The sequence below is a fragment of the Triticum aestivum genome, chromosome 5B (genome assembly GCF_018294505.1).
Source record: "Triticum aestivum cultivar Chinese Spring chromosome 5B, IWGSC CS RefSeq v2.1, whole genome shotgun sequence".
Classification (NCBI taxonomy): Eukaryota; Viridiplantae; Streptophyta; class Magnoliopsida; order Poales; family Poaceae; genus Triticum; species Triticum aestivum.
In genome coordinates, this window is record NC_057807.1 from 706,446,125 (window position 1) to 706,461,026 (window position 14,902).

Genomic DNA, 14,902 nt, shown 5'->3' on the forward strand with positions numbered 1-14,902 from the left:
GTTCACATAGCTTTTAACATGACGTAGCGGGAGTGGAAGGCGGGCCCCGGGATAGTGACGTGGCAGAGCTTGTCCGTGCACAGGTGGTGCAGCGTGTGGCCCTGCCGTCGTCACGGTCTGCCGCGGAGTAGACCAGGCAGGGGTTCTCGTGCGGCGAGCACAGCCGGAACCGGCGAGCTTCCATGTGGCTGCGGCGCCATGAAGAGCAGACGGCGCGGGAGCTGAAGAGATCCGGGATCTGCAGGGTGCCGAAGATACGAATGAGCAGGTCGGCAGGAAGCTGGGTCCAGTCGCAGTCCGCGCTCGTTGCTGGAGCTTCCCCCGCGACTACAATAGCAGTTTGCTTCATGGATTTGTTGGGTTTTCAACTCTACTACGCACAGGAGGAGCTGTGCACGCACGTATATACGTACAAAACTTAATCGCTTCCTTCCCGCTGTAAGTGCTCGTCTTGCCGCAGACGTACGTACGCGCGAAACTCTCTGGACGGAAGCTCTGGTATAAGACTTGCGAACGAAAAATAGATCGGAGAGATTTTGCGTTGCGTGCAAGTTGTAGCTTTTCAGGTTTTCTCTTGCGTACATGACCGACTTTCCGTTATTTTTGAGGGTCACATGATCGACTTCTCTAAACAGAATATACAACAATTTTTTTTAAAATGAAGGCTCAAGAAAGAGCCCGGCTTTGAATTAACAAAGCCATCAACCGGCCAGGATAACAAAGATTACAACCACTAACCACACAGAGAAAAAAAAACGGCAAAGATACAAAGGCGCTGGTAGGCAGCTCACATAGCACACAACCAACTAGATAACATGAAGCTAACAGCTAGGGGATGCTATGGCCCTCTTGCACGCACACAACCATGGGGAAGGCATCTGCCGGCTCAATGCAAGGAGACGACGACGATGAGAGGCAAGCCATTGCCAGAACACCAGGGACTTGTGGGAAACACACCGAGACAAGTCCATCGTCAAAGAAGACCCCTGTCTCCTCGCCTGGCTCGAAAGGCGCCACACCGTTGAGCGATGGACTAGTTCACCCTAGAACCTGCCTGGATGGTACCCAGGGAAGCCACTGGAGTGGAACCAGGCGTTCCTGACATGTTGACGGCGACTCGCCTAGAGCCAACCAGACCCAAAACCAGAGGCCGAGCAAGAAAGAGGGTAAGCTGCCAGGATGAAACAGCAGCAGGGGCCAAGAACAAAACTCAGGAGCTCCGGCTTCCTCGGCGAGCTGGTGAGGAAAACTACCGGCGGAGGGGAACCCTATCCTCTCCCTGCCTGGAAATCGCTAGCACAACAGCCGCACGAGGAGCACCATGGACATAGAGCCCCGCTCCAGGAGGACACGCCGCTGGAGACTTGCTGCCGCCGCCGCCGCACACCAACCACACCACACCGAAGCCCACCGCCCCACTTGTTCCCAAAAACAGCGTCTTCAAGAAGATTACGGCGCCAAGGGCGTCGCCGCCGTCCAACAAAGTTGTGGTTTTCACCCGGGAAGCAAGTGGGCATGGGATGGGGAGGACAAGACCTGGCCGGCACCTCCAAGGAGGTGAGCGGCGCCCGCGGGCGTCGCCGCCGTCGCGCCGGCAAAGCTGGCTAGGGTTTCCCCTGGTCCTGGACCCCCAACATCCGCTCCCACCCACCAAAACCGGCCCCCGACGCTGTAGCAGGCCGGATCTGAGGGGGAGAGGAGCCCGCTGATGAAGAGTTGGGAAGGAGACGGCCAGATCTGACGCCACTGTAGCCGAAGCCGTCGCCGCGCCCCGATCTGCATCCTCCGGAGGTCTCGCCATCCTCACGGCCAAGACCGCCGGCCCATGCCAACGCCACCAGAAGCCGAGCTGGAGGCGTCACACCAGCCGGGGCCGCCGCCCCAGATCCCGCAGCCCCCCGCGGGCGAGGCGAGGCAGCGAGGGCCCCGCCGCCACCGTCATCAGCAGCACACCAGGCTTGCCCGGCGGCAGCCTCCGGTGGTGGCGAGGGGAGATCGAGGAGGGGGGAGGGGAGGCGGTGGGGCTAGGTTTCGCCCTCGAGTCGCCCAAGCAGGGCGACGCGAGGGAGGGGACTAGTCTCCGTAATATACAACAACTTTGACAAGACACCATCTAGGACACCGGACCTATAAAATGTACGTGACCCTTGCGACCAGGTTAAGGGCATCTCTGAGAGCATCTCCAACAGACGTGCGGTTGTGCGCCGCCCTAATTTCTTTTGCAGCTCCAAAATAGCGTTTTAATGTGCTGGGTAGATGTTCTGCTTTACCAGAAGCGCTATATTCCGCGCCGCAGATAGCACTCCAGCAGGCGCGCTAAAATTACAGCATGCACGCCAAACATAAATAACATTTCTCACTCAACATCGAACCAAGAAGGTCAAACATACACAAAATAAATCAACAATAAATAGTTCAATTATTATTACAACTCAAACAAATAGTTTATCTTCAATACAACAAATAGTTAATGAACAATACAACAAATTGTCAACGGTACAACAAATATACAACATCAAACTAGTTTTGTCGCTCATTCCATGACCACCACTCTTCAATTAGACCCTTTTGATGGCCATCATGCATTTTGGCACGCCGAATGGTATGATATGAGGCAATAAAGCGGGCCATCCTCGCAGACCTCCTCTGCACTCGCATAGGATGTCCCATCTACTCATACTGAGAATAGTCTAAGTCTTGTCCACGTCCATTCTCGATGATCATGTTATGCATGATCACACAAGCATTCATGATGTACCAAAGGATTTTTTGATTCCAAAATGCATCACCATTCAGATGAATAAAAATCTGAAACGACAAACAAAAATGCATGCAAAACCCAATACGAATTCTTGCGTGAAATTTTAAACTTTGCTCCTTGAACATGTTATGGCAAGCGATTATGAACGTCCATAAACTGGGTCCCCCATAAACTGGTGAAGTGACCATGAATGATGAAAAATTCTGAATTGAATTGCATGCACTAGGGAAACCTAAATCGATGATGACTAAACAATCTAAGTAGGAAGTGCAGGCTACGAATCCAAGTAAGTTGAGATTCGGGCGATTCATACCTTAGGATGCAAGTCCGGAAGCGATGGGGTCGGCGGGGGCTGAGTTTCTATAGCGCCGCCGCCGTCGCCGCCGGACTGCCGCCGCAGATGTGACGCATTATTCTTCTTCTTGCCGCCAGGCACGTCTTTTATAGTGAACGGGACGAGGACGACGCCGATGACGGTGAATTGGTTCCTCTCGCCGGGATCATCGAACAGAAGGAAGGGGACGAGAACGAGGACCTAACCTCTTGGATTGACTAGACATGGTTCTGGTCGTGGACGTGATTGGTTGAAACCATAATATTTTACCCTAGACCATTATGCCACTTGCGAACGGATTTTCCTATTTGACGCATTTTGCGTCAAGTTGTCGGGGCGCCGCACATGCATCGACCGTGACGGGCCAGCCTGTTAAAAGCGCCACATGCGTTACAACGATCCCGGTTTTAGGAACGTTCTAGAAGGATCTAGTTGGTTTTTCCGGTTTTGGGGACCTTCTAGCAGGTTCCTGAACTGGATTTTTATTTTTATTTTTCTGTTTCTTTTTTCTTTTCCTTTTTTTCTTTTCCTTTTTTTCTTTTTCCTGTTTCAGTTTTCTGTTTCTTTTTTCTTTTTTCCTGTTTCAGTTTTCCGGTTATTTCACGGTTAGAAAATGTTCCCACTGTCAAAATTAGTTCACAATTTGTTAAAATGTTCATGTTCTAAAACTTTGTTTGTACATTCAAAAAAAAGGTCTCACCTTCAAGATTTTGTTCACAAATTGAAAAAATGTTCATGTTGCCGAATAATTTTTAAAAATGTTCCCACTTTTAAATTTTGTTCAAGAGGAAATAGGAACATATTTCGTAAATTCAAAAAATGTTCGTAATTATAAAAATGCTCCAGTTTTCCAAATTTGTTCACAAATTCAGAAAAATGTCCATGCTTTGGAAAAGTATCATATCTTCGAAAAAGTGTTGTCGTTTTCAATTTTTGTTCCTAATTTTCAGAAAATGTTTGCACCTTTTCTAAAATTCTTCATAATTTCAAAAAATGTTCCCACTTTCAAATTTTGTTCACAAGGAAACACGAAAATATTTCGTAAATTCAAAAAATGTTCAGAATTAGAAAAATGTTCCAGTTTTCCAAATTTGTTCAGAAATTCGAAAAATGTTCGTGCTTTGGAAAAGTATCATATCTTCGAAAAGTGTTGTCGTTTTCAATTTTTGTTCCTGATTTTCAGAAAAGGTTTGCATCTTTTCGAAAATTCTTCATAATTTCAAAAAATGTTCTCACTTTCAAATTGTGTTCACTAGGAGACACGAACATATTACATAAATTCAAAAAATGTTCGGAATTATAAAAATGTTCGAGTTTTCCAAATTTGTTCACAAATTCAGAAAAATGTTCGTGCTTCGGAAAAGTATCATATCTTCGAAAAGTGGTATCATTTTCAATTTTTGTTCCTGATTTTCAGAAAATGTTTTTATCTTTACTAAAATTCTTCATAATTTTAAAAAATGTGCCCACTTCAAAATTTTGTTCACAAGGAAGCTCGAACATATTTCATAAATTCAAAAAATGTTCAGAATTATAAAAATGTTCTAGTTTTCCAAAAAAAAACACAAATTCAGAAATATGTTCGTGCTTTGGAAAAGTATCATATCTTTAAAAAGTGTTGTAGTTTTCAATTTTTGTTCCCGATTTTCAGAAAATGTTTGTATCTTTTCTTAAATTCTTCATAATTTCGGAAAATGTTCTCATTTTTTTTCCTTTTTTCAAAAAATTTGAGAATCCAAAAAATGTTCGCATTGTCAAAAAATGTTCAAGGTTGTAATTTTTTTCACAATTTTGAAAATGTTTGCATTTCAAAATATATTTACCTTTTTCAAAAAAGAAATCAAGTACAAAATTTCAAAAAAGTTTACATCTGTTGTTGATTATAGTTCGTATAGGACAAGCTCCCATTCAGACATAGACACCCAGGAGTTATAGTTAGCAAGCGACCTTGTTCACTTTCAGGAGGTACTTGGTTCGATCCCTTAATGACACTTTAGTTTTTGGGAAATTTACATGAGAAATAAAACTGACAAATCGAATTTGGAGATTATTTTTTGTGAATGCTCAGTTTTTGCCACTGTCGTTGGTTTCTTTAATCATTGTGCTGCAAAAGTAGCACATGAGATACCTTGGCGCAGCGGCTAGCACAGCTCCTGCAGCTGACTATATGTAGTTAGGGGTTTGAATCCTCAGCTCGCTCAGTTTTTTTAGCATTTTTTCACCTCGCAAACAGAAAATGGGCTGGCCCAGGCGAAACCTCCCTATGCGAAGCATCGACTCTTTGCCGCAATAAGTGGCGAGTAGGAGATCCCCTTGCGAACGACCTTTGTCTCAAAACAAAAACTTGTGAACGACCTTCAAGTTAACAAAATCCTGGTATATTCAGATTGTGCAACAATAGTTAAGGACATGAAGGCGGGAGAGGGAGGACGTTATGGCGCCGTTATCAAAGACATCACTGCGAGATGAAGGGAGTTTGAAATCTGTAATTCTATTCATGAGGGTAGAAGTTTGAATTTTGAAGCAGATTCCTTAGCTAAATCTTCGTTTCTTTGGATATAGGTAGACATGTCTGGTTCGTTCAACGACATGATATTGTAAATATTTCTCTAAACTTATTTGAATGAAGAATCGTTATTTACCTAAAAAATGTGATGCGATATTCAGAAATAAAAAATGGTAAAAATTACACTTTGGCGACAATCAACATGACATTTCCCAGAGCTAACCTTGTCATGGATCGCACCTTCGACAAAAAATGAGGAATGTGTTTCGTGAAAACATACTACATTACGGCATTGATCTACACTTTTCCGACAGGAATGAATTGTGATTAATGAAGTTTGAACAAGTTTCAAAAGCGAAAGGGTGTGAAGAGCGATGAGGAGAAAGATGACACGCATGCCCTCTCCACTAGTCCCTCTGATCCATATTAATTGTTGTTGATTTAGTAAATTTTCCACTCCCTAAAGCAGCGAAAAGTAATATGGATCGAGGGGAGTACTAAATCAGTGACAATTAATATGAATTCAAGGTAGTAGAGCCGTTGGTTGCTAATCTTTTCAGAGTTGACAATAAATCGATAGCTTCCATGCAGAGGACTACTGAGCTACTTCATTTAGTTTCATATTGTTGGCATAGCTTCGATAAATCCTTGTAGTTATTCCCATGCAAAGTGCAGCCCAACATAAGTCATGTAAGGAGATACTTCCTAACAATGATGCAACTATTCACCATTTTGGGCAGGAAGAGGGAGGAGCCCTCCATCTCATGTGCACATAGCACAACAGTTGAGATGGTGACGATCAAGAGAGGTTGGACCGTGTCATCATCATCAGCTCGACTAAATTTATAAGGTTTTGGCAGGTGTAATAAACTAACATCATTATGATGTGTTTTTGTTGTTTATGGTTGTGTCAACTGGGGTAACCACACGTAAAGATGGTCAATATACCAGCTACTACGTCTAACCATGTAGTCACTGTTATGGAATCTAGAAAATGGTGGTGTTTTGTGACTTTCTTATCACTTAACAAGAGAAAAGTAATCGATGGAAGTATTTGTATTATGACTAATTGATTAGTCACATGGCTTGTTGAAGGCCTTCATTCGGTCGTACAATCTACAATTGATGATGTCAGGTGTAAGCTTGACAAGCAACATATCTGGTTATGTGCATCTGATAGAGAAAACAAAACATTGGTTGTGTATGTGCTATAGTGCAAGGGGGGCTAAAAGCGAACAAATCCGGAGGCCCTAGAGGCCATCGATGCACAACAATCACAGACTGAGAAGGGGTACCAGATCCATTGCCAATTCACCACATCTGTGTCCCTTTCATAGCAATATTGTTGCTCCTACCAAAGGAGATGACACAAAGTGATTATCAGTGAGATATGCATGGTTGTGGTGTTAATCTAGCAGTGCACGTTGTGATTCGGATTATTCATTGGTAATTCCATGTGTCTTCTATGTCTGTATCTATCAAAATCAAATCCGCGGTATCTAGAAACATGGAAAACAAAGCACAAAAATGAGATTGGGTAATATTGAGATATAAATAAAATGTCCCGTAATATATTCATCTTTTCCTTAGGGAAACCTTGCTCCTTAATTATGAGAGACTTCAGTGGTAGGTAGTGGTATCATCACTGATCATCCGGTAGATCAATAAATTACAATCCCTTGTATGAGGTTTGTCCTTTGGTAGGATGGGGACAGTGAGAGCTTTTAAACAAGCAATCTGTTTACTTAGATTTTCATTTTGAAAATGCATACTTTAATTTATCTTTTATCCTCATGATGATGCACCTCGCCGATACACGCTTTCAATTTTTTAGTATGAAGTTCACGAAAAATAAAGCCCAACCACTAAGGTTCTGTCATAAGAGGGAAAAATGGCAAGTTAAGTAAAGCCAACTTCACCAAGTACCTTTTCCGTAGTTCCCACAGTTAAGGATATTTGTCGAGAAATCCAAAAAGTAGATATTTGTCGCGCTTACTTATTGTACAAGTGCAACACACTAAAGTGGTGTGGATGCATAGGATAGTTAAATAAGCGTGTGGTTTCCGGCAATACTTTTGTAATCCAATCAACTTGAATGTTTTTGACAATAGTTTTGTAAGGTATGTTTTTCATGGGTATTCGTTTCATAGTTATATTTCAGTCTAGACAAAAAAATTGTACGTGCTACCATCATAATTATGGAGTTAGTACATAATGGAAAGATCATAGTCCTACTAATGGAACTGAAAGATGGAGGACCAAAGAGCAGGGTATCATGTACTTGTTATATAAGCATTTATAAAAGCAACATGACCATTTTTGGTTCATCAGTCGAAAGATCAATGCTTATTTAGATAGGAGAGGACTGATCCATCACACGGAATTGACATGTTGCATGGAAAACAATGACTATGCGAGTAGTGTCATGCAAGGCTGCCTGAAGCGGAAAATACAGATACATAGGCCCTTGGATTTTTCCCACTGCATGGAGACTTTGTGCGCACCCGCATTTGCAACACACTTTGAGAGTGTCGTCGTGTACCTCTTCATATCGTATCACACCACAGACAACATTGGTTTTCACCCGAACTGCCGCATTGCCACTCTCTTCCAAGCACACTCCGCCACATACTTCACTACCACGGAGATGGTCGTGTTAGTCGGGGAGTTCATGTTGTAATTTGAGTTATCTATTAGTAATTCCTGGTGCCTTCTATGCCTATTTTGATCAAATATATCCCTAGCATCAAGAGATAAAAAAATGCATGAAATAGGGTAATTCAGATATTGGGATAAAATGTCTAGTAAGCTATTCATCTTTTTCTTAGGGAAGCCTCGCTTCTTATAAGAATTTTCAATGCTGGGCGGTGGTTTCAAGTAATTGTTTCTCAAATAGATCAATACCACAGAATTCTTTGATCATGAGCTTTGTCCTTGGTTAGGTTGGAGGCTATGGTAGCTACAAACTAGCAATTAATACACTTACATTTTCTTTCTGACCCTAGGTGGATTTATCAATCTTCCAACCCCTGCATCATCAAGATGTTACACACCAAACACACATTTAATTTATTAACATGAATTTCATGAAAAATATTGCCCGACCACTAAGGTCATGTCCACACAGAGGAAAATGAAGCTAGGTAAAGCAAATTTCACCTAGTATATACCTTTTCTATGCTTCCCATGGTTAAGCATGAATTTCTGAGCAGTTACTTATTGTATACGTGCAAATCACTGGGCAACGGTATGCACGCATGGGCTACAAAGGAACTTTGTGGTTACTATTATGTGGTTTCTAACAATACTTTTCTAATCCAATCTACGGGGCGAGCAAAATAACCAGTGACAACAAAGAAAAATAAATACATAAGGAAAAGAAAAAAAAAACTGTGAAAACCAAGAAAGAAATAAAGAAACAAAAAAAACCAATAAAATTGTGAAAGAACTGAAGAAAACTGATCAAAACGGAGAAAGACAAAAAAATGAAGAAAACCAATGAAGAAACAGGAAAAAATATAAAAGAAAAAACCGGAAGAAGCGAGCGAGCAAGTACGAGCAAATTGATTGAAAATAGCAGAAAAAGCGGGAGCCAAAAATGGGCTGGCTTGGTAGCTACAGGTGGAGCAAACCCTTCAGACGAGCGTACCATATATCTCGCTTTAAGCAAGTGAGCAGCGGCTGTTCCAAATCATCGGTACAGCTGTCTTAGAGAGAGAGAGAGAGAGAGAGAGAGAGAGAGAGAGAGAGAGAGAGAGAGAGAGAGAGAGAGAGAGAGAGAGAGAGAGAGAGAGAGAGAGAGAGAGAGAGAGACCACGAAGAAGGCATGAGCAATTCAAGTTACAAATAACGGAACTCGTTTTCAATCGCCCAAGGATTGACGGGCCGCGTGAGACTTTGACTGCGAGTTTCATCAATTTTGTTCTTTTTATTTTTTGAATGTTGCCTTTTGATTTGTGAGTTTTGTAGCCAATATTATTCTTTTCATCTTCTGTATACTAGACGTCTAGTGTTCCATAATCCAAAGTATTGTCTTCACATCATCCAATAACATGAATCTAGTTAACAAAAAACGTAAAACAAACACAAAACTTAACCCAATATCAGAAAGGACTATGCAACCAATCTTTTTCTTTGAATTATTTGAATTGCTTACCACATATGTCACGTGGTGCTACCGATTATTGAAGATATACCATTCTTGATAGATCCCAATGCTCTGTAACACATTATATTCTAGTATTATTATATTATATTTATTTTCTAGAAAGGTAGGCCCATTTTCGAGTTTGGGCCTCTAATTTTGCCGGCTCAACCCTGTTTTTCTATTTTATTTTTGATATCCATACCGAAAAAATAATGACAGAAGAACAAAAATAGCCCAGCCAGCCCAAAAGAACATGGCCCGTTAGGGCTAAACATGCCACAGGCCAGCCCGTTTAATAAATGTGCCATGCCTGGACCTCGGCCCGCAGAGCACGACCCACTTATAAGTGTGCCTCGGTGTACAAAATGCTGGTGGCCACAAGGGCAAGGCGAGAAGCTTGGCTAGAAGGAGCTGCTGGTCCTTCTAACGCCGGGGTAGAGGAAAAATCGTGGAAAATGCTGTGGAAGACCGAAGTCCCAGGGAAAATCCGAATATTCTTATGGAGGCTCTCAAAACAGTCGCTCCCAACAAACGATGTTAGAGCACATCGTCATATGTACTCCAGTCTATGTGGCATCTGCAGGATACGCGATTCATGGCGTCACTCTCTTTTAGATTGCACAACATCAAGAAGTGTTTGGGCGTTGGCTAATACAGAGGTCACGCATAAAATCACATCAAATAATGAGCCTCATGCCAAACAATGGCTTTTCACGTTGATGGAGATGCTAACTCATGAAGAATTCATTGACATGGCTGTAACGCTTTGGGCAGTATGGCATGCTCGACGAAAGGCAATACATGAAGCTGTTTTTCAGAGTCCCCAAGCGACCCACAGCTTCATAGAGAGGTACCTGAAAGACCTGTCTTTGATCAACACTAAACCAAACGCTCCAGCTCGGAATGCCACATCTTCCCGTGCAAACACGAAGCCAAAAAGACCCCCTGCTGGACACTGCAAGATCCATGTGGATGGGGGAGTGCATGGAAGAAGAGGAGGATCAGCAGTTGCAGTTTGTAGAGATCCGGAAGGAAACTTCTTGGGCAGCTCGGCTCTAGTCATAGAGGGAGTAACCGATCCGGCCACTCTTGAAGCGATGCCGTGCCGCGAAGCTCTAGCACTTGCTGAAGATCTACACATACAATATTTTGTTGTAGCATCCGATTGCAAGCAAGTCATCTCAGACATTCACACAGGCGCCAGAGGTGCATACGGGGCGATCATCAGCAAGATTATTAGTCATTCGACTTCTCTAAATTGTACTTTTTCTTTTGAATCTCATGCTGTGAACTATGAAGCACATAGCTTAGCTAAATTTTCTTTCTCTAGAGATCCGGGGCGTCATGTTTGGTTTGGCACCCCGCACGACCTGAGACGTATCCCACTTCATGTGACTTTTGATGAATAAATCAGGTTTTTACCCCTAAAAAAAGTGTGCCTCGGTGGGCCATGCCATGGCTGGCACGTTTAAATGTGGGTTGGGCAGTGGGCCCGTGGCTGATCATGTTTTCTGCTTTTCAATGTATTTTCTATCCCCCAAAGAACTTGTAATAAAGCTCACGGACGCATTAGCAATGTATGGGGCGAACCTTTTTTTTTTGCGAGAGAAATTCTCAATCTATTCATCAATCATGACAATACAGAAAACACAAAAGGTAATAAAAATTACAACCAGGTCTATGGACCACCTACTGACGACTACAAGCACTAGTGCGAGCCGAAGACACGCCACCGTCATCGCCCCTCCATCACCGGAGCCGGGCAAACCTTGTTGTAGAATCCCAGCCTCTGTGCATGCACTTTGCCTGTATGGAAGTTTCGAAAGTAAAAAAATTACAATCACCCTACATTTCACTCATGCCCGCCTTTTTGACATTTTTTGGTGTCACAAGCTGTTTGTTGAAATTACCATACGTACACGGTGTGAGTCGTCCATATAGGGCCATACATGCTTGATCGTACGTACCACTCGAAAGCTTCACGGATGAGAGAGTGGTCTAGAAAGAAAAAGATGCCAAAGACGCTACATGTACGGACGACATTGTACGGGATTAACGGATGGACTTCCTTGGGATTCCTGGTTCGATGAAAATCGAGCTTGGCTACACGTACGGGGGATTACGTGATGAGGGGATTAGAGGGTGTTATGACAGTTTTTAATGGGTCATTAGTAGAGGCGCAGGCTCACCCCGGTTGAATTCAGGTGGGGGATGCTTAGGAAGTTTGGAAGATGGCTGTAGTAGTATCCGTGTAAAAGCCTGTACGTCTAGCATTTTTGATGAAAATCAGGGGAGAGAGACTAGTGAAGAAGGTTCCGTAACTATTCGGTAGATTAATCGTAAGTGTACGTAGCATTTTTGCCACGCAGCCAACCTGCGCGTGCCAGCTGATGGATGTGCACGAGCACACTCGCTGTCCCCATCAATGCCCAAGAAATCAGGAGAGAACACACAGCGCAATTACTCCCTTCATGAGCACCAGCAGCACAAAAGGAACCCCAGAGAAAGAGACAGATGGACAATTGGTCGATCAGAAGTCCCCAAGCAATACGTCAACCTTTCATGTGGGAAAAGCAAGGCAAAGTTCAGCATGCATGTGATCTCTTTCACCAAAGAGATGGACCCGAGGAAAGAGGCTGCTGGATGCACCCTGGCTGACTTTTGCATCATGGAAAGCACACAAGCACAGGGACGAGGAAGGCTCCATATGATATGTGGTCACATGCAGCTGAGGAAAGCAGCAGCAGCTAGCCAGCAGGGGTTGGGGTCTCCAATAAAAGGATATATACTGGGTAGCAGGGGAGACGAGAAGCTTAGTTTCAGAGGTCAGTCTGTGTGGAGGAGTGCCGGCCATGGCCGTTGAGGTATATTAGGCTAGGCTATATCTCTATTTATCACAACGTACCTAGGTACTGTTCAACTAGCTATACATAGCTGCCTAGCTATATTATTTGGCGGCATCGACGACATGGGGAGGCCGCCATGCTGCGACAATGGCGGCGCCAGCGTGAAGAAGGGGCCATGGACACCCGAGGAGGACATCATCCTTGTCTCCTACATCCAGCAGCACGGGCCCGGGAACTGGCGGTCCGTGCCGGAGAACACCGGTTGGTTTTATGCATCCCACATGCGCTTTCAGTATATACATCCACTTGGTAGATGATTCTTGTCTTTTGATCGACCAATCTAGGAGAGTAGTAATTAATACAATATGTTGTTGCTTGTTTGCTTTGGTGATGGATTGGTTAATTGTAGGGTTGATGAGGTGCAGCAAGAGCTGCAGGCTGCGGTGGACAAACTACCTCAGACCCGGGATCAAGAGAGGGAACTTCACCCAGCATGAGGAAGGGATAATCATACACCTGCAGGCATTGCTTGGCAACAAGTAAGCATATGTCCATCTTGAATGATGTGCCAGCTATACTTATTGAGAGACATCTCGATGCTTCAATTTGAGCCAATAAAATTCAGCTTTTGTCGGAAAAAAAGCTATACTGAGAGACAATCCTGAGGGCTTGAATTCGTTCACTTTGTTCCAAGTAAAATCCTTTGGGTCGAAAGGCAGTTTTGTTCTAAATTTCCACCTACCATCAAATGGTGTTGAATCAGATTTGATGGTTTTCTGCGAACCTAGCCGCAAATATAGTAATTTTTGTTGGGCAGCTCTCCCTCTCTCTCCGGACGAAGATAGAAGAAGCACAGTTTTTCCCGGCCGCACGTACAACCCTTTCTATTAATCTCAAACTGGCTAGCACTCTCCACACAACAGGCTGCAGTACGGGTGGTTTTCAATCCCAGACGCACTCACGCACCCCTCCTACTCAACCGCATGCACGATCTGCATGCCCGCGCGTGCTCGCGACGCGACGAACGCGCACTGCGCGGCCGCTCCAACAAATCGATCGCCAACGACCCAGCTGCCTACCATGGCCACGACGTCACACACACACGCGCGCACACACACACATACACACGCCATGATCCAGCCTCGCGGACCCGATCTGGACGCACTGATGCCGGTCTGCACCGCCATGGACTCGACCTAGCGCAACGACGCCCGTCGTCACCGTGCTCCGTCATGGCTTATTCGCAACAATATTGTCCAATTAACTCCATCTGAACCTTCAAGAGTCAAAAAACTATTCCATATATTTCCAGTTGTGTGTGCATGTGTGTGAAACTGTGAACTTGGTGCTGACTATTCTTCGTGTGCAAATTCAGGTGGGCAGCAATAGCCTCCTACCTCCCCCAAAGAACAGACAACGACATCAAGAACTACTGGAACACACACCTCAAGAAGAAAGTGAAGAGGCTGCAACAACAAACACATCCTGCAGATCACTTCTTCCAGCATACATCCACTGCCACCAATGCAGCTGAGCAAACCATTAGCATGAATTACTACAACCCTAGCAGCAGCAACCTCGACTCCGCCATGCAAGCCGCCATGGGTTACCCTGAGACCACCACGGGCAACGTTGCACCTGCCGCCATGGCCGTCTCGAAGCTCTTCCAGTCTTGGATGCCGAAGGCCCCATCGCCGGAGATGGCGGACTACAAGGGTATGGTGGCCATGCAGGAGTTTCAGACCGATCGAGAGGATGGTGCTACAGCTTCAATGACCAGTGGCCACAGGTTCTCGTCCTCGGAGATATTGGCCGGCCGTGACGAGGCTGCCACGGCCACCACCTTCTCGGTGCTCGAGAACTGGTTGCTCGACGACATGGCACCGGGGCAGGCTGCCATGGACGGGCTCATGGACATCTCTGCCGGTTGCTGTGCAAACCCCATCATGTTTTGATAGGCCCTGTCTGTTTCTTACCGCTCCTGGTCGCCAATCTTGTGTTTCCGGTTAATAAGCCGTTGGTTTTATAAAGGTATAATAAAAGAGAGAGATGACGATCTCCATATGTCCTCCTTATCCCCGTCGCCCGCTTGTTCTTAGATTCGGACTCGCAGCTGTATATGCATGCGTATTGACAGTATTATATGCATGCATATTCCAGACTACAGTCCACCTACCTACTGTCATTAATGTAACCTTGTTAGGCAAAGATATTTAGAACAAAATTTGCATTAACTTAGATAAAGTAATTAATTAGCAATTATTCTATTTTGTTGAGCTAACACTTACTCCCTCCATTCCTAAATACT

General features: G+C 44.3%; 1 protein-coding gene across 1 annotated transcript; it reads left to right on the top strand.

Moving 5' to 3' along the window:
* The first annotated feature begins 12,493 nt into the window (after positions 1-12,493).
* On the top strand, positions 12,494-14,694 carry LOC123117853 (transcription factor MYB60). The gene is made up of 3 exons (XM_044538522.1): positions 12,494-12,855; positions 13,004-13,133; positions 13,970-14,694. The coding sequence occupies exons 1-3, from the start codon at positions 12,717-12,719 to the stop codon at positions 14,547-14,549; spliced, it is 849 nt and encodes a 282-aa protein (XP_044394457.1). The 5' UTR covers positions 12,494-12,716; the 3' UTR covers positions 14,550-14,694.
* The last annotated feature ends 208 nt before the right edge of the window (positions 14,695-14,902 follow it).

Coding starts and splice junctions, on each gene's coding strand:
- LOC123117853 (XM_044538522.1), top strand. CDS start 12,717: ATGGGGAGGCCGCCATGCTGCGACAATGGCGGCGCCAGCGTGAAGAAG. Junction 12,856..13,003: donor GTCCGTGCCGGAGAACACCG/GTTGGTTTTATG, acceptor GGTTAATTGTAG/GGTTGATGAGGTGCAGCAAG. Junction 13,134..13,969: donor CAGGCATTGCTTGGCAACAA/GTAAGCATATGT, acceptor GTGCAAATTCAG/GTGGGCAGCAATAGCCTCCT.